This window comes from Artemia sp. Qi Xiang Cuo, chromosome 9 (genome assembly GCF_049724085.1).
Source record: "Artemia sp. Qi Xiang Cuo chromosome 9, ASM4972408v1, whole genome shotgun sequence".
NCBI classification, from domain to species: Eukaryota; Metazoa; Arthropoda; class Branchiopoda; order Anostraca; family Artemiidae; genus Artemia; species Artemia sp. Qi Xiang Cuo.
Genome location: NC_142802.1, coordinates 32742654 through 32761790, shown reverse-complemented (window position 1 = coordinate 32761790; position 19137 = coordinate 32742654). Strand labels below are relative to the sequence as shown.

At 32.3% G+C, this 19137-nt stretch overlaps 1 protein-coding gene and 1 long non-coding RNA gene across 2 annotated transcripts in view; both read left to right on the top strand.

Moving 5' to 3' along the window:
• Window positions 1-6586, top strand: part of LOC148948582 (uncharacterized) — a 225656-nt gene extending 219070 nt beyond the window's left edge. Inside the window, exon 8 of the mRNA XM_089094481.1 lies at window positions 6355-6586. Within this exon, the coding sequence (XP_088950607.1) occupies window positions 6355-6372 (18 nt within the window). The 3' untranslated portion in view covers window positions 6373-6586. The remainder of the gene's footprint in view (window positions 1-6354) is intronic.
• LOC148948581 (uncharacterized) overlaps window positions 1-19137 on the top strand; it is a 181200-nt gene that overhangs the window by 49704 nt on the left and 112359 nt on the right. The gene's annotated exons all lie outside the window — the stretch shown is intronic.

Below are 19137 nucleotides of genomic sequence, written 5' to 3'. Positions count from 1 at the left end.
CAAAAACGAAAACAACTACAAAACCTAATTTTAAACAGTTAAAAACAAAACCCAACCTAATTTTAAACAGTTTTTGGGAAACAAGGTGAAAGTAAAGTGCAACTCGTCCGAAAGTAACCATAATTCTAAAAACAGAATTTTAATAATTATAGATACATGAAAATGATTGGATTTATACTCTGATTCCAAATACATAAATTTCCTTAGGTTTAATGTTATCCGTAAAACGCTAAAACCTTGATAATATTAAGCCCTTTAGAAGAAAAACAAAATCTTTAGTTATTAAGGAATTTCAACGACCATACTGTTTCAGAATTCCTATCTAGTCGAACAATAAAGCAAAAACGAAAACAACTACAAAAAAACAACCTAATTTTAAACAGTTTTTGGGAAACAAGGTGAAAGTAAAGTGCAACTCGTCCGAAAGTAACCATAACTCTAAAAACAGAATTTTAATAATTATAGATACATGAAAATGATTGGCTTTATACGCTGATTCCAAATACATAAATTTCCTTAGGTTTAATGTTATCCGCCAAAATATAGGACCATTAGAATATTAATCCCTATAGAATAAAAACAAAATCTTTAGTTATTAAGAAACTTCAACGACCATTCAGTTTTAGAATTTATATAAAGTCGAACAGTAAAGAAAAAAAGAAAACAACTGCAAAAAAAACCCTAATGATAAACAGTTTTTGGGAAACAAGGTGAAAGTAAAGTGTAACTCGTCCGAAAGTAACCATAACTCTAAAAACAGAATTTAAATAATTATAGATACATGAAAATGCTTGGCTTTATACGCTAATTCCAAATTTATAAATTTCCTTAGGTTTAATGTTATCCGTCAAAAGCTAAAACCTCGAGAATATTAAGCCTTTTAGAAGAAAAACAAAATCTTTATTTATTAATAAATTTCAACGACGATCCTGTTTCAGAATTCCTATCAATTCGAACAATAAAGCAAAAACGAAAACAACTACAAACAAAAAACCCTAATTTTAAACAGTTTTTGGGAAACAAGGTGAAAGTAAAGTGCAACTCGTCCGAAAGTAACCATAACTCTAAAAACAGAATTTTAATAATTATAGATACATGAAAATAATTGGCTTTATACGCTGATTCCAAATACATAAATTTCCTTAGGTTTAATGTTATCCGTCAAAAGCTAAAACTTTGAGAATATTAAGCCTTTTAGAAGAAATCTTAAGTCATTAAGATCTTAAGTCATTAAGAAATTTCAACGACCATCCTCTTACAGAATTCCTATCAAGTCGAACAATAAAGCAAAAACTAAAACAACTACAAAAAAACCCTAATTTTAAACAGTTTTTGGGATACAAGGTGAAAGTAAAGTGCAACTCGGCCGAAATTAACCATAACTCTAAAAACAGAATTTTAATAATTATAGATACATGAAAATGATTGGCTTTATACGCTGATTCCAAATACAGAAATTTTTTTTAGGTTTAATGTTATCCGTCAAAAGCTAAAACCTTGAGAATATTAAGCCTTTTAGAAGAAAAACAAAATCTTTAGTCATTAAGAAATTTCAACGACCATCCTGTTTCATAATTCCTATCAAGTCGAACAATAAAACAAAAACTAAAACAACTCCAAAAAAACCCTAACTTTAAACAATTTTTTGGGAAACAAGGTGAAAGTAAAGTGCAACTCGTCCGAAAGTAACCATAACTCTAAAAACAGAATTTTAATAATTAAAGATACATGAAAATGATTGGCTATATACGCTAATTCCAGATACATAAATTTCCTTAGGTTTAATGTTATCCGTCAAAAGCTAAAACCTTGAGAATATTAAGCCTTTTAGAAGAAAAACAAAATCTTTAGTCATTAAGAAATTTCAACGACCATCCTGTTTCAGAATTCCTATCAAGTCGAACAATAAAGCAAAAACGAAAACAACTACAAAAAAACCGTAATTTTAAACAGTTTTTGGGAAACAAGGTGAAAGTAAAGTGTAACTCGTCCGAAAGTAACCATAACTTAAAAACAGAATTTTAATAATTATAGATACATGAAAATGATTGGCTTTATACGCTGACTCCAAATACATAAATTTTCTTAGGTTTAATGTTATCCGTCAAAAGCTAAAACCTTGAGAATATTAAGCCTTTTAGAAGAAAAATAAAATCTTTAGTCATTAAGAAATTTCAACGACCATCCTCTTTCAGAATTCCCATCAAGTCGAACAATAAAGCAAAAACGAAAACAACTACAAAAAAAAACCCTAATTTTAAACGGTTTTTGGGGAAAAGGTGAAAGTAAAGTGCAACTCGTCCGAAAGTAACCATAACTCTAAAAACAGAATTTTAATAATTATAGATACATGAAAATGATTGGCTTTATACGTTGATTCCAAATACATAAATTTCCTTAGGTTTAATGTTATCCACCAAAAGCTAAAACCTTGAGAATATTAAGCCATTTATAAGAAAAACAAAATCTTTAGTTATTAAGAAATTTCAACGACCATCCAGTTTCAGAATTCCTATCAAGTCGAACAATAAAGCAAAAACGAAAACAATTAAAAAAAAAACCCTAATTTTAAACAGTTTTTGGGAAACAAGGTGAAAGTAAAGTGCAACTCGTCCGAAAGTAACCATAACTCTAAAAACAGAATTTTAATAATTATCGATACATGAAAATGATTTGTTTTATACGCTGATTCCAAATACATAAATTTCCTTAGGTTTATTTTTCAGACGAAATTATAGAAAATACGGTCAAAACACACTTCTCTGTTTCAGTTGTGTACATTTTCACTTTTTCTGTTTCAAATGTGTATCTTCAGTCAGAAAAGCGTAGTTTTGGTTCAAAAATGAATCATTTCCATAAAAATAGCTCTTAATAGAACTTTTTAAGCGTGAACTCCTATTTTTCAGACGAAATTATAGAAAATATCGTCAAAACACAATTCTCTGTTTCAGTTGTGTACATTTTCACATTTTCTGATTCAAAATGTGTATCTTCAGTCAGAAAATCATAGTTTCAATTCAAAAATGAGCCATTTCCATAGCAATAGCTCTTAATAGAACTGTTTAAGTATGAACTCCAATTTTTTCCAACGAGACTATGCAACTCAACCACATTTAACTAAACCCCATGTAACTGAATCCGCATGTAACTGAACCCCCATGCAACTGAACCATCGTGAAACTCAAATCCCGTGCCACTCAAGCCCCATTTAACTAAGCCCCCGTGCAACTGAACCCTCCATGTAACTGAACCCCTGTATAACCGAAACCCCGTACAACTGAACCCCCTTGCTACTGAACCCTCATGCTACTGAACCCTCGTGCAACTCGACCCCATTTAACTAAACCTCCATGTACCTGTACCCCCTTTAACTGAACCCTCGTGCAACTCAACCCTCCATGCATCCCATCTCCCTCAAAACACTTTTCAGCCATTTCTTGTTAAATTTTTTTATTTCTAAACTATTTCAAATTGACAATACTCTCCAAAACATCACTTGTGTATTATACAGTACACAATCACCCCATCTCCTCCAATTCACGAATCCCATTACCCCGTTTTCGCAAATGTTAATCAAACATTTCCGATTGTACAAGCATGTTTAACCATCTTGCTTGGAAAGGTGTCCATAAGTACATGCTCTGAAAAGGTGCCAAGGAACATAATCTCCCCAAACACGTCAATCAAACAATTAAAAAATGTGGGTTCTTTATATCACACCAGTTTTTTTTTTAAGAATGTACACGTGAATTCATGACGTACATTCATTGTGCAATTGATAACAAAAACAGAAAAAAAACCTGTTTGCTTTAAATTATATTATTACGACCAAACTCTCAAAACATGCTTGACTACATTATACATTGCCAAGTTTAAAAAACGTGAAGGTGTGAATGTATCCCTGAAACTGTGTATGGTCTTGTAGGTGTGAATGCAAACCTGTTTGCTTTAAATTATATTATTACGACCAAAATCTCAAAACATGCTTGACTATATTATACATTGCCAAGTTTAAAAAACCTGAAGGTGTGAATGTATCCCTGAAGCTGTGTATGGTCTTGTAGGTGTGAATGTATCCCTGAATGTATTCCCTGAAACTGAGCACAGGGGTACTACGGACGACGCTAGTGATGACCCTCCGAGTGTGCAGATTGCGAGCCAGTAAGCATTTGAATGTAATCGATTTTTACAAAAGAAAAATAAATTGCACTAAGAAGTGAGCTATCACCCCACAGCGCCTGTTTAAAGCCTTTATAGAAATGAATGAGGATTAGAGATTGATTTATACATCCTACCCCTTCAGAGCTTTTTTTTTATATTTTCCTGAATGCTCAATGAGATTTGTAAAATCTTGGTGTGAACTTTTTGAGGAATCAGGACCCCCCTACCACTGCAATAACCTTTTGGCACTCCTAAATAATAGCTGATGCCCAATTGCCTCTCTCAGAACTTTCAATTTATGCAGCCTTGCCCTCTTTGGGTAAAAATTGTAGTTTGATATATATATATATAAGTATATATATATATATATATATATAGAATATATATATATATATATATATATATATATATATATATATATATATATATATATATATATATATATAATATGTCAAATATACTATTTTCTTAAGTTTTGGTGAGGTTACTATCAGCCCTATATATATATATATATATATATATATATATATATATATATATATATATATATATATATATATATATATATATATATATATATATATATATATATATATATATATATATATATATATATATATATATATATATATATATATAAAAATATATATATATATATATATATATATATATATATATATATATATATATATATATATATATATATATATATATATATATATATATATATATATATATATATATATATATGTCAAATATACTATTTTCTTAAGTTTTGGTTAGGTTAATATCAGCCCTGATCGCTCCTAATCTATGTTTTGCTGCCACGAACTGTTTAGTAACTAAAAAAAAAAAAAAAAAAAAAAAAAAAAAAAAAAACGGAAGACACAGTGGCAAAAAGCTGACTGTGATGATGGGAAAAAATGATGACTTGATTAGGTGTGATTTAGTGCAGATAAAACGAATGTTTTTCCAAGGCAAATCCTGATTCTCAAGCCGAATAACTTCAATAACTGAACATTACTCAATGTTGATGAACTGTGTGGAATCATAAGAGTCAGGGTGGATAATGGCCTAGATGATGCAGTTCAACGAAATTCCTTTTTTCTTGAGTCTGTTTTGTGTGTCTATTGGGAAAAAGAGAAAAAAGCTGTGAAAACCGTTTTAGAATAACAGAAATGCTTGTGGGAAAACATCTTGATCCAATTAGAATCATAGATTCTATATCATTGGATCCATAAAAATCATGAGATTACCTTAGAAGGTAAAACTTTCTCAAAATCCTAGGATGTATTAACCATTATAATTCAAGTGTACAAAATTATTAGATGTTGCTCCAAGCACCTTTAATAGCAGACTATTTATGATCTGACTATATGATCAGACTATTATAGACTGGATAATGGCCTAGATGATGCAGTTCAACGAAATTCCTTTTTTCTTGAGTCTGTTTTGTGTGTCTATTGGGAAAAAGAGAAAAAAGCTGTGAAAACCGTTTTAGAATAACAGAAATGCTTGTGGGAAAACATCTTGATCCAATTAGAATCATAGATTCTATATCATTGGATCCATAAAAATCATAGATTACCTTAGAAGGTAAAACTTTCTCAAAATCCTAGGATGTATTAACCATTATAATTCAAGTGTACAAAATTATTAGATGTTGCTCCAAGCACCTTTAATAGCAGACTATTTAATTTTATGTATAAGGGCATTGTTTAATAATTAGTAAAATACATTAGTCAGTGAAAGTTAGAAGCAAGTCCGTAAAATCTGTACCTTCTTCAAACATTTTGGCTAGTACAGGCCCTGGTTTAAAAAAGAAAGAAAAAGAAATCACGGACAGTATACTAGAGCAAACTTAATCTTGAAATTGGCTACACTGATTTCCAAAAAGAAAATCAGTGTTATCAGTTCATTTTGTGTTAGCTTACTTTTTTATTTTGTTTTATTAATCGTCATTTTATGAACATATTCTGTGAATATTTCATGTTATAAGTTAATCCCTTGTTTTGACATTAAATATGACTATAATTTGAAAAAAAAAAGTAAAATCGATTTGTATTTTGAACAGAGTATCTATTGGAAAACCACCTAGGCTGACGCCTTATATTATGTTCTGCTTTTTCTTTGTACAAAATCTATTCGCCTTTGATGTTTAACTATTTTTCTATTTCTTTTTTGCTGCTTAAGAGGAATGGGACCAAGTAATCCAAATGGAGGAAAAGAAATCGTCGATTTGCTCGATTTTATAAGTTTTCTTTTCACATCTTGGTAACAAGAAAAAATAGACAATGGACAAGTTCAAAACTTAGAATGTGATAGCACTAACTTTTCAATATGCTTTGTTTTGTACATAAATGTATAAACAAGACAAAATTTGAAATTTGGTCTACTGTGTCTGTATTACTGTTTTTACATTAATCCAGTTGAGTTAGTCTAATCCGTTCGAAGGTGGAAATATTAATTACATTTTTTTTTTTTAATAACCATTTGCTTAAGGTATTTTCGAAAAATGTTAGCTATATCAATATATATATAGGTAACTGTTTTTTTGTAATTTGGTAAGGAAATGCAATAGTGAAACCATTAGGAGAAAATCGAAGACTTTTTGTGAGGACTTTCTGGAAAGACCAATGTCCCGAGTACCAATGTACTTTACTTTGAAAACCATCTTTTTTATAAAAGAGTTTTTTATAGATTAGTTTCCGCTCGTTTTTGATTAAGTTTTTCTGATTATTGGTCAAAGTTGGAATTATTTGTAAGTTTTTTGTTAGTTTTTTAGCTTCAGAATTAAAATAAATTAAATTTTATTTGAATTTTCGAAAGCTGACTTTTGAATTCTGGGTGGATGGGGACCGTTATTTATAGAGATAAAATATCTGCGCAGTCTTTTTTTTTTAATCTTCTCTAGAGCTGAAGCCAATCTGATCCTCCTTTTTTAAACAGCTAAGAAAATACACTAATCTTAATCCACAATTTTGTTCATAGAATGTTTTATGTAATAATTGTTACAACTGAATATTTATTTAAATAACAGTATGGTAAGGTCATTTAGCAGAAACAATTCTGTTTTGTAGATTTTGATGGAAATAGAGGGATCCCCTTGGCTAAGAAGCATATGCTTGTTAATGTCAAACCTATTGGAGACCTTAAGCAAATGAGACCCAAAACGAGTAAAAACTACAATGAATAATCAAATAGAACTAAGGAAGAAGAAAAATCACCACTTGAGAGAGAAAAAAGGGTTTTATTAAAAAAAAAAAAAAACACATTAACAACAAACCCGAAGTTTATTAAACTTGTGTGGGCAGACATCACCCTTTACAAAACCCTACATAAAAGATTACTACCAGCCATCCTTAGCCCCCCCTCCCAAAAAAGGGCAAAAAAATAAATAATAATAAAATAAATAAATAGATAAAAATAAACGAAATAAATTAATTTCTAAAAATTTAACGACCTAATTGGATACCGAAGACACAAAATTAAAAATCATTCTTCTATTATACCTCCTCGTCGCCCTCCAATAAAAAAATTTCACAATCACTCGAGAGAAAATTCACTCAGCAAGGATTAAAACTCATATATAGACAAACACTGTCCTTTTAGTTTACTGCGAAATTCATTTAGCTCATCAATTGTTAAAATTGTCTGAGGTAATGGTTCCCACACCCGAGGGCCAACATGTCTTATGGAAAAAACGGATCGCTTTGTAATAACCTGAGGTCGCCGAACTATTGTTGATGCTCTAGTCGAGTAATTGTGAAAATTAACACCACTTGTAAACATTTCCCTAAAACACTCAGGTAATAACGCATGTGTATATTTAAACATAAAAAGAACATTATTTAAACGGAATAATCCAGCAATTGGTAATATATTTACTTGATTATATCTATGTCTAACTGACATTTTATGATTATCTCCAGTTAAAACATGTAGGGCATTATTTTTTAAACTTCTAAGGGGACGAAGGTGAGTTAAAAACGTACTTGACCACACAAGACAACCATATAGAAGGTATGGGTGAACAAAAAAAATAAAGTAATTTCATAATATCTTTTGGAAAAAAGTGCTTCACTTTCCTCATCATCCCAACATTTCTGGCAACCTTGCCACAAGCACATAAAATGTGCTCTTTGAAGTTAAGGCACTCATCTACAGTCACCCCTAGATACTTTGTCGAAACTTCCCGAGGCAGAATACTTTCACCGAACTGTATTTTGTCAATCCAAGGGTAGTAATTGCTACTTCTCCCGTACATTACAAAATGGGATTTTGCATGGTTTAGCTGAAGTCTATTAACCCTCATCCATTTTTCAATGTTTAACATGCAAGTCTGAAGATACTGTATAAGCATTTCCCCGGTTTTTGCAGCAATAGTTAGATGCATGTCATCAGAAAAATAAGGCAAAATAGATTTTGATGCTCCAGTATCACTACATTTTAAATCAAAAGACAGTCCATTGATTGCATATATATATATATATATATATATATATATATATATATATATATATATATATATATATATATATATATATATATATATATATATATATATATATATATATATATATATATATATATATATATATATATATATATATATATATATATATATATATATATATATATATATATATATATATATAAGAAATAGTAGTGGCCCCAAAACAGACCCTTGAGGGACACCGAAGATTTCACCAGCACTGACAAACTGTTTTCTATCTTGGAGAAAAGATTCCAATAGACGATAAAACATACCTAGAAAACCACAATTCCTCAGCTTCACCAGAATAATTCCATGGTCCACTGCATCAAAGGCTTTCACAATGTCCAAAAGCACAGATGCAACTTTCCAACCTTGGTCCAGAGCATCGTTCACAAAAGTCGTGAGAAAAAGAAAAGCTTGATCTGTCGACATTGCTTTACGGAATCCAAACTGAGTTTTACTAAAATACTTTTTATTCTCAAGAAAATCAACCATCCTGCCGCTAATCAATTTTTCAAAAACTCTCGGTGAAGCTGGCAGCAATGAAATAGGCCTATAATCATTCGGCCATTTTTTTTCTCCGCCCTTAAAAAGCGGAACCACTCTAGCAATTTTCATAAAATCGGGAAAAACACCAACTTTTAGGCACTAACAGAAGTAAGGCCAAGACCAACGACATAAACAAAGAAAGAAAGAAGATCGCCATCATATTCGAAATCATGAGTGAAGCGCTTTGAAAGAAAAACTGGTTTGAAAAGGAACTTTATTTACAGTTTATTCACAAGTAACAACTATCACTTGAATTAATCTCAATGGTAAGATGTTACTGGAAAAACAAGGCAACAAGGCAGCTATCACTATCACTTCAATTAACAACTAGCCTATCACAATTAATTTCAATGATAAGATCTTATTGGAAATAGGCATTTTGAAAAACATCCTGAAAACCCGGGTCACTTTTTGCATAGCAATAATTGATATGTCTTTTCTCTTTTTCTGCACTTTTTCTTATGAATAACACTTTGGGAGCCACATCTGGTGTGGAAAGGCAGGAAAGTAGGAAAGGGGTACCACCACATTATCTATGGTTGAAAATACAAAACAAAAGTATTGCTATTTCTTCTCCTGGATGCTCCCTTTTTCAGCTCTCAAAGTAAGTTTTACCAGCCGTCTGCTAACTAATAGAACTAGCAGGATACTGAAATATTGTAGAGAGATGTTTAATAGTTCAATTCCAGTCTCTTGATCATATATATGTGCTTTTGTATATTTATATTTGGACATAAGGCGCGTCGAGTGGTGACCGAACTTAGAATTCAATCTTATTATAACAAATTTCTAGCACATAATACAAGTAATTGGGAACAGCAAAAAGCATAAATATTCCTAAAGAGGCCGTGATGGTATAGGGATCAGAACCCTACGATATGACCATGGTAACTCAGGTTTAAGTCTGGGTTATAGTATACTTTTTTGAAATAGGGGCTCACTTTTCAATGCCCCACTGGCAGCGAAAAAAATTTAAGGAGAAGAAGAAAGGAGACACCTGTTTTCTTTTTCAAAAAAGTTTTTTATACCTGTTTTCTCTTGCAAAAAAAGCTATTTTCCTTGTTGGTCAAGGCAGAGGACTGTAATTATTCTGTATGGGGTTTTTTACCATGGTGATTTTAATGATGCAATTCTCATTTCTAATGATCAGGTCTCTAGAAATGCTAGTGCCCAAAAATAGAAAATAAAAGAATATGTTCTAATGAGAGTTCCAAAATTTTTTTGCGGCATTGTGGCAGAAAAATAGTAAAACGAGAATTCCGTTAATTACATTTACTAAACATCTTTAAATCTTTCTAATGTTCTTCATTATTCTAAAATCTAAATATTTTTCTTACAGAAAAAATATTTCAACAATGCCTGCATTTTTCGACAACATTTCCTCAAAGATGCCAATGATAGTATACCTCATCAGCTCTTTATGTGATTAAATAAAAAAAAAATTAAGTGAAAGTAAGGAACGACATTAAAACTTAAAACCAACATAAATTATTCCTTATATGAAAGGGACTGTTCCCTCCTCAACACCTCGCTTTTTACGCTAAAGTTTTTATTGTTTTAAAAAATAAAGCTCTGAGACAGAGTCAAACATTAGCGTAAAGAGGGAGGCGTTGAGGAGGGGACAGCCCCTTTCATATACAGAATAATTTCTGTTCGTCTTAAGTTTTAATAGCGCTCTTTACTTTCACTTAAAAAAACTTGTTTTTCTTATTTAGTTTCTGAACGTTTTTGAATTAATGCAGTTTTGATTTTGGGTCACCGTACATGAATAATAAAAAGGAAATTTGCATATTAATTTTGCTTTTTTGTGGCTAAATGGCTTTCTCTAAATATTTTTTCTGACGTAACTTACGAATTAACTTACTTAACGAACTTCTATGTTCGTATGTTTTTATTACGTATATTAGGTAGTTCACCCCCTTGTCAATACTTCGCTCTTTACGCTAAAGTTCGAATTTTGTTCGAATCACTAATCCCTGAATCACAGAGACCGTTAATTAGAATAGATGGCTCTTTTGAAAGTACTAAAAAAAACTTTAGCGTAAAGAGCGAGGTATTGACTAGGAAGCGAACCCCCTCATATACGTAATAATTTCCGTTCTTTTTAAGTTTTAATGATGCTCCTTACTTTAAGTTGAAAAAACTTATTTTTTATTTTTTATTTCGGATCGTTTTTTAAATAATGCTGGGAAGTCCGGCGCCCCCTTCATAGAAATGTCTCTTCCCCCAAGGAAACATCCTCCATGGAAAGATCCTTCCCCGTAACTTCCTCCTCTTACTCCCCCCCCACCAGAAAAAAATCCCTCCTGAAAAGTCTGTATACTTCCCAATAACCAATACTATTTATAAACAATGGGCAAAGTTCATAACTTGCAGCCCTTCTCCCAGGAACTGTGGGGAATTAAGTTATCCTCAAAGACATATTTATTAGATTTTTGACTATGCTGAACAAAATGGCTATCTCAAAATTTTGATTGGGTGACTTCGGGAAAAAAATGAGCGTGGGAGGGGGCCAAGTTGCCCTCCAATTTTTTGGTCACTTAAAAAGGGTATTAGAACTTTTAATTTCCGTTCGAATGAGCCGGACTTCCGTTCCAATCGAGTAAGACTACTTGATCGATACGATCACCCCTGGAAAAAAAACCAACAAATAAACACGCAACGTGATCTTTCTTCTGGCAAAAATACAAAATTCCACATTTTTGCAGATTAATTTGAGAAAAATTTCCGAAAAATAAGTTTTTTAAAGAAAAGTAAAGGCCATTTTAAACTTAAGCTCAGCAGATACAAATACCTGTTAAAATTCAAACTCAAAACGACCAGAAATTACTATTAAAGAATAAATGAAACCCAAAACGAACAGAAATTTAATACACAATCATAACAAAAAAAAACATACAACAAGTAACAATATAAATGAATAAATAGGTCTTAAAGGGAGTAATGCTTAGATTGAATATGAAAATCAAGCTTAAAACGAAAAAAAATATTTTGCTATTGAAGTATAAATGAAACTTAAAACGAACAGAAATTAAATAAACAATCAATACAAAAAAATACAATAGATATTAATTTAAATGATTAAATAAATCTTGAAACGAGTGAAAACTAAATTGAATATGCGAATCAACCTTGAAACGAACAAAAATCACGACTGTCAAAATCAATTGTCACTAAAATCAACTGTCTTTAGGTTTAAATCCTCTGAAAGTATCAACTTGATACCTTTATTCGTTCCTGAGACATTGCAGAAAACCCATTCCGATTATTTGATTGCACATAAATTCTTTTGATTTATTTTAACACCCCACTCAATATTCCCAGAAAATTTCAACTCAATTCCCATAGCCATTCCCAAGACAGTGTAAATTGGCTAAGCCCTTTTCATTCCTTGGATGAAGATAGTGTCTCTTCATTTAAATCATGACCTCCTTCGACATTCCTTTAAAGTTTGAAATTGGTACCCTTAGCTGTGTATGAGATATGTTAGATAATCACCCTGACAAATGCAATGACGAGGATGGGCTGGGTTAAAAAGGTTGGAGCTGTTTGCAATTTGGAACGTTACAACGTTAAAAAAAGAACATCTAACGTATTGACATTTGACTGATGAATTCAAAAGTTTTGAACTGGACTTATTAGGAGTTTCAGAAACTCATATTCCATGGGTAGGAAATATGAAATTAAGTGATATAGAATTTATTTACTCAGACAGGAAGGATGGGATGCATAGGCAAAGAGTAGGCCTCATGATGACTAAGAAAGCTTCTAAGTCCTGCTTAGGTTGGGAAGGTAATAAGAGTAGAATTCTAGTTGTTCATTTTATAACTAAAAAGTGCAAGCTTTCGCTCACAGTACTATATAACCGATTTGAACCGACTGATGGAGATTTTAGTGACTCGCTCAAACTTAAATTCACAATTATAGGAACAAATAGACAGAATCCCATAAAGAAATATAGTATTTTTATTAGGAGATATTAATGCCCAGGCCGGTAGAAATAGGACTAGATTTATCCTAGCCCAGATAAATCTGGTTTAGGAAAAGAAAAGAGCAATGGTTATAGACTGCTTAAATTTTATTTGAATAATAATCTAATAGTAACCAACACCGTATTTGGTCATAGAATAGCCCATAATTTAGCTTACAGTACGTTACAGTAAATTAATTAACTTACGTTACGTAAATTATATTACGTTACAGTACCTCTACAAACCTTGTTAATTATTTTATTGTAAATCGCAGACTGACTGGATCGATTGAAGATTCTACGGTTCATAGGAGTGTTGTTACTAATGTTAAAAGGAAAGATCACCATCTAGTTGTATATACAGTTGATCTAAAGCTGACAAGTGTTAAAGGTAAATACACTCTGGGAAGTTAAGCAGTTGAGAGAAATCACGATAAGGATTTGGGAGCAATTTTTCCAGGAACAGTTCAATATGAAAATGGAGAGTCTAAAATTTTACACTGTAGAAGATGGATGGATTAATTTTTAGGAGATGGACGGATTAATTTTGGATAGATTAATTCTTTGTCAATAAATTCTCTGAATTTGGTATATTCAACAGTTTCATTAAGTTGATATTCAACCTTATTTTTCAATTACTCTACAAATTTAAAAATACTGTCGTTATTTTCGGTCTGGGTAAAATTTTCCAGGCAGAATATAGGGGGAATTTTCTGGGGGGAGTGTTGGGGTGAATTCCACCAGGGGATTTTACATGTTAAAATGAATTTAATCTGTAGCCTATATCTTTTTCAATTCTTTGTATATAAAATTTAAAAAAAAATGATTAAGTAACCATAAGCAGTGCAATAGCGCAGTGGGCACAATGTAGCCTTTTTTTCACCAAGGCACTTCACACATAAGGAGTTGTCGAAGAAACTTTGAAAGGGGGTCATCAATTTAAAATCAAAAGAATTGGTGCCCTTTTTAAGGGTCAAAAGAGATTGAGGGCAACAACCCCCCTTCTTAAATCCCCCCAAAGACATCGTATTAGTATTTTGAGAAAGTCATCATGTCCAGATTAGTTGAAATGTCCTTTCGGGGGGAAGGGGACAGTTCTTCCATTGTTTAGATATAGCATTTGTTATCAGGGAAGTGGACGTGTTTGACCTTTGCCGATTGAAACGACAAAGGGCATTCAGGTGAAGCTTTCACGGAATGTTGAAGAAGAAAGTTGAACTTACCAAGCACTATGCGCACTTGTGCTGTTACTAATGCTACTATTATATTTCTATTGAGACTAATGGTATTCAGGTAAAACTTTCGGGAATATATAGGGGGTATTGGACTAAAATAAAGCACATTGTACGTATTCAGGCTGCCATGAAGGTGTATGCGCAACTTCTCAGGAACAAATTAGTGTATTAAGTTGAAACTTTCAGTGTTTGTTAATAGGGATGTTGAACTTACCGAGAGACACTCTGTGGATACTGCTACTGCTAATTATGCCACTACTACAACTATGATGACTGAGGCTATGGGTATGAAGGTCAAACTTTCAAGGAATTTTGTGGAGGATGTTGAAACAAGTCAAAACACACTATGTTGATGGAGATCATTAAAAGGGCATAACAGCTATGTCTCAGGAACAACTTCAGGCATAAAGTTAAGACTCTCAGGGTATGTTGAGGGGGAGCCTCAAACAATGTTGAGGTATTAAGAGTATACCGCTACTACTTCAGCTCCTATCACTAATACTACTAACCAAAGCTCAGGGTATCAAGGATAAATTTCTAGGTAATGTCGAAGGGAACATTTAGTTAAAATGAAACCCACCATGCTAATATAGGGCGTAAAAAGGGCGTATTAGCAGTATCTCAAGAACGGTTTAGAGTTTAAGGTTGCTATTTTCAGGACATGTTGAGAACATTTTGAAATAGAATAAAAAGTCGAAATATGAATGCTATTGCTGCTGAAAAAAAAGGTAAAAGGTAAAGGATACGGAACTAGACCCTTAAAGTCTAAACCGGTGGTGCAGATCTCCCTCTCAAGGCACTTCAGCCAGGAAGTGCAATGGAGGAAGGGAGGCCCGCCATCCTTTGCTTTCGCTCACCCTTCCTGCTTACCTTCCCCAGCTTCCTCCAGGTACCCATTTAGAGCTGGGTCGACTCTGACTGAGCTTACAGAGTCACGCCAGTGACCCCCGTCCCAAACCAAATAATTGGATGCACTAGGATTCCAACCTTCGCCCTTCGAATAAAGGATTCCAAATACAGCGCACCAACCACTCGGCTAAGACGACCAGGACAACTACATTGCTGTTACCGCTAATAATATTATTACTGCTATCACTAATACTACTCCAAAATCTCCTACTGTCATTTATTCTAATTTGATTGCTGCTATTGCTAATTCTAAGGGTATTAGTAAAATTTTCTGGGAATGGTGATGGCGGTGTTGAACTGAAACAAAACATAGTATGTTTATGTGGGCTATCAAAGGGCTGTATTAGCTACTACTACTACTGCCATTAACAATTCACCGCAGCAACAAGTCGCCCGAGGCCAAAACTGCTACGCAAGCTCCTCCTCCATCTCAATCTAGTCAAAGGCTCCCCCTATTTTAACCCTCCCAGGAAGTTTTTATTTCCCTTAAATTGTTCTTTATGACATCCTCCCACCCAAATCGCGGATGACCTGCTTTCCGTTTAGCCCTTGACGGTTGCCAAAAATGACAATCTTTGATAATATCTAATTCTTCATCCGGAGAACGTACTCGAGCCATCGCAACCTACTGTAGTAAAAACTGTAAGTAAGGAGCGACCCGGCTCAATGGTAACTAAAACCCTAGAAAACGACATTTTGATACAAATAGAGGAATCAAAAGAATTTGATTTTAATGCTTACTTTCTATATAGTAGTTTCAAGAAATTTCATCTTACTTATCAGAAGTTAGGCGCCTGAGTAAATTTGTCCTATTTTAAAAAAAGGGGGAAAGACCCCTAAAAATTATAGAACCTTAATGAAAATCACACCATCATATTTCGCGTATCATAGAACCCTACTGTAGAGGTTTCAAGCTCCCATCTACAAAAATGTGGAATTTTGCATTTTTTGCGAAAAGAAAGATCACGGGTGCGTGTTTATTTGTTTGTTTGTTTGTTTTTTTTTTCCCCAGGGGTGATCGTATCGAACCAGTTGCCCATGAATTTGGTGTATAATGGTAGTCCAATTTTAACATATAAATTTTCAAAAAAAATTGGTCAAATAATTTTTAACTATAATTCAATACTTAAGAAACTGGACAGGGGGAGTAATTGGAAACCGGTTTGTAATTGTGAGCAATTTTTACCGTATGTGGATTAAACTTATAAGCATATTGTAACGGGGGATGTGTTCATTATAAAGCATCGTGATCTTCAAAAGATAATGAAAATGGGGGCTAAGTTCCGTCTTTCTTACCACATAAGGCCAGCAGATATTCTTAGTGGATTAAAGAATGATTTAAACGTATTTATTGATAATTGGTGCAAGAGGGAGAAAATTACTAAAGATAGATTTCAGAATTGGATAAATTTGATTTTGACTAGTGTAAGAAATAGCATGTATAGAATTAATCCTACAGATTCTTTGAAAAAATCAATATTTTATAATGCCAATATGAAACAAGCAATTGCTAATATACAGAATGAATTTATAATTCTACCAGTTGATAAAGCTAGCAATAATTTTGCCATAATTTGTCAGAAACTCTATTGTGATATTTTATCAAAGGAGTTACAAACAACAAATACATACGAAAAGGCCCCTATGGAGGAGAATAGTTTAATTGAAAATATAGAAGAAAGAATTTTGAAAAATTTCAATATTAAAATAAATGATAATGACAAACAGTTTCCTTTCTTATATTGGACGATAAAATTTCACAAAAATCCACCAAAACCACGTTTTATTGCTGGGGCAGCAAGGTGTCCAACCAGAATTGCCGCTACTGATCTATCTTTAAGCTTAGGAGAAATTAGAAATAAATTTAAAGCATATTGCTCCGGAATTAAAAAAGTTTCTAACTTTAACCCATATTGGAGTGTTAATAACTCGTTAGAAGAGATAGATTCTTTGGTGAATGATTTCAGGTAAAAGAGTCGAGTCATTTTAATTTAAAAAAATTTATAAAAAAACTTAAAATAAATTATGAATATAAAAAATTTAAAACGGTTTAAATAAAAATTTTATTTTTTACAAAATATGATTTTTTTAAAATTATAATTTTAATAAAAAATCCCGATGGACGAATTTCTTTAGAAGCACTATTAGTTCAAGATGTTATAGCTTGGATATGGTATGCGATTTATTGGAATTTGTTCTATTTAATACATTTATAAGATTTAGTGGGACTTTATATAAACAAACTGTAGGTATTCCTATGGGTGGGAATGCAAGTCCATTCATAGCAGACCTGTTTTTAAGTGAATTAGAATATGAATATATGATAAATAAAAATAGCCCAAGCAATGTAAATATAACCTTTCAAATAATAAAAGATATCTGGACGATCTCTTGGTAATAAATTGTGCAGAGTTTATTGAGATTTCAAAAAATATTTATCCACAAGAGTTAATTCTTGAGCCTAGCTATGGGATGGGACACTCCGACCATTTCTTAGATTTAACTATTAATATTTCAAATAATAATAAATTAGTTTTTAAATTATATAATAAAACGGATGATTTTAATTTTGAAGTAATTAATTTTCCATATCTTGAAAGAAATATACATTCAAATATTACTTATTCGGCTTATTATTCCCAATTATTTAGGTATGAAAAAATATGCAGTAATTACACAGATTTTAAAAATAGATGTAAAAAGCTGAGCGAAAAACTGATCTTAAGAGGTTTTTCAGACAAAAAAATTAGTTGGCAATTCAAAAAATTTAGTTTCATGTATCATGAACTCTTAAGTAAATATGCAAAAAATTATAAAGAAATACTGAATGATATTTTAATATAATTTCTCGTGGCTTTTCTTTTTTTTTCTTTGGATGTTTGAGTTTCTAGGGGTTTCAAACAAGCTTGAGGATCTTTAAATTGGTAATTGGTTCCAGATACCAATAAAAGATACATCTGGACATGTCTTCATTGGTTCCAGAATGGTCTCTTTCAGTGACCTCTGGGATTTTACTATGGAAACATTGAAACACTTTTTGTATGTAATTTTTAATAGCTTGACTAGTATGCATGTATTTCACAGGTTTTACCTGACATAGGGCTACCATATAGATCTTATGGTAGAGGCGCCACCGTGCTGGGTAAGGAATGTAAAGCCTCGAAACCCGTTAAGGCCGGTGGTATTTCTTCTGATGAGCCCTAAATGGAAGGTTTTACTTGGAGATATTTTTCTAGATTTAAGGTGCTTTTGCTGGTAATTTTACAACGACTTACATTTATTGATGACAACTTTGCATGGATTTGGACTTTTCTATTTGGTTGATGGTTTGGGTATACTGTTTGGTCCTAGGTAGTTGGATGGATGTGTAAGGTGAGAGCCTCGTTCAAATGCACATTTGTCTCAATTGCTGGATTAGGACGACAGTTTTTTTTTTTTTTTTTTTTTTTTTTTTTTTTTTTTTTTTTTGCCAAGTAATTACCTCTTAAACATAATATAGTATTGGTTATTTGGAAGTATACAGACGTTTTCAGGGGAGATTTTTCCTGGTAGTGGGGGGGGGAGTGGGGCCGGGGTTATGTGGGAGGATATTTCCATGAAGGAAGTTTTCATGGGGGAAGGGACATTGCTATGAAGGGGACGCCGGACTTCCCAGCATTGTTTAAAAAATAATCATAAATTTAATAGGAAAAAACAAGTATTTCAACTGCAACAGCAGCAACGTCGAAACTTTAAACGAACAGAAAATATTACATATATAATTGGGTTCACCCCGTAGTCAATGCCTCGCTCTTTAAGCCAAAGATTTTTTAGTA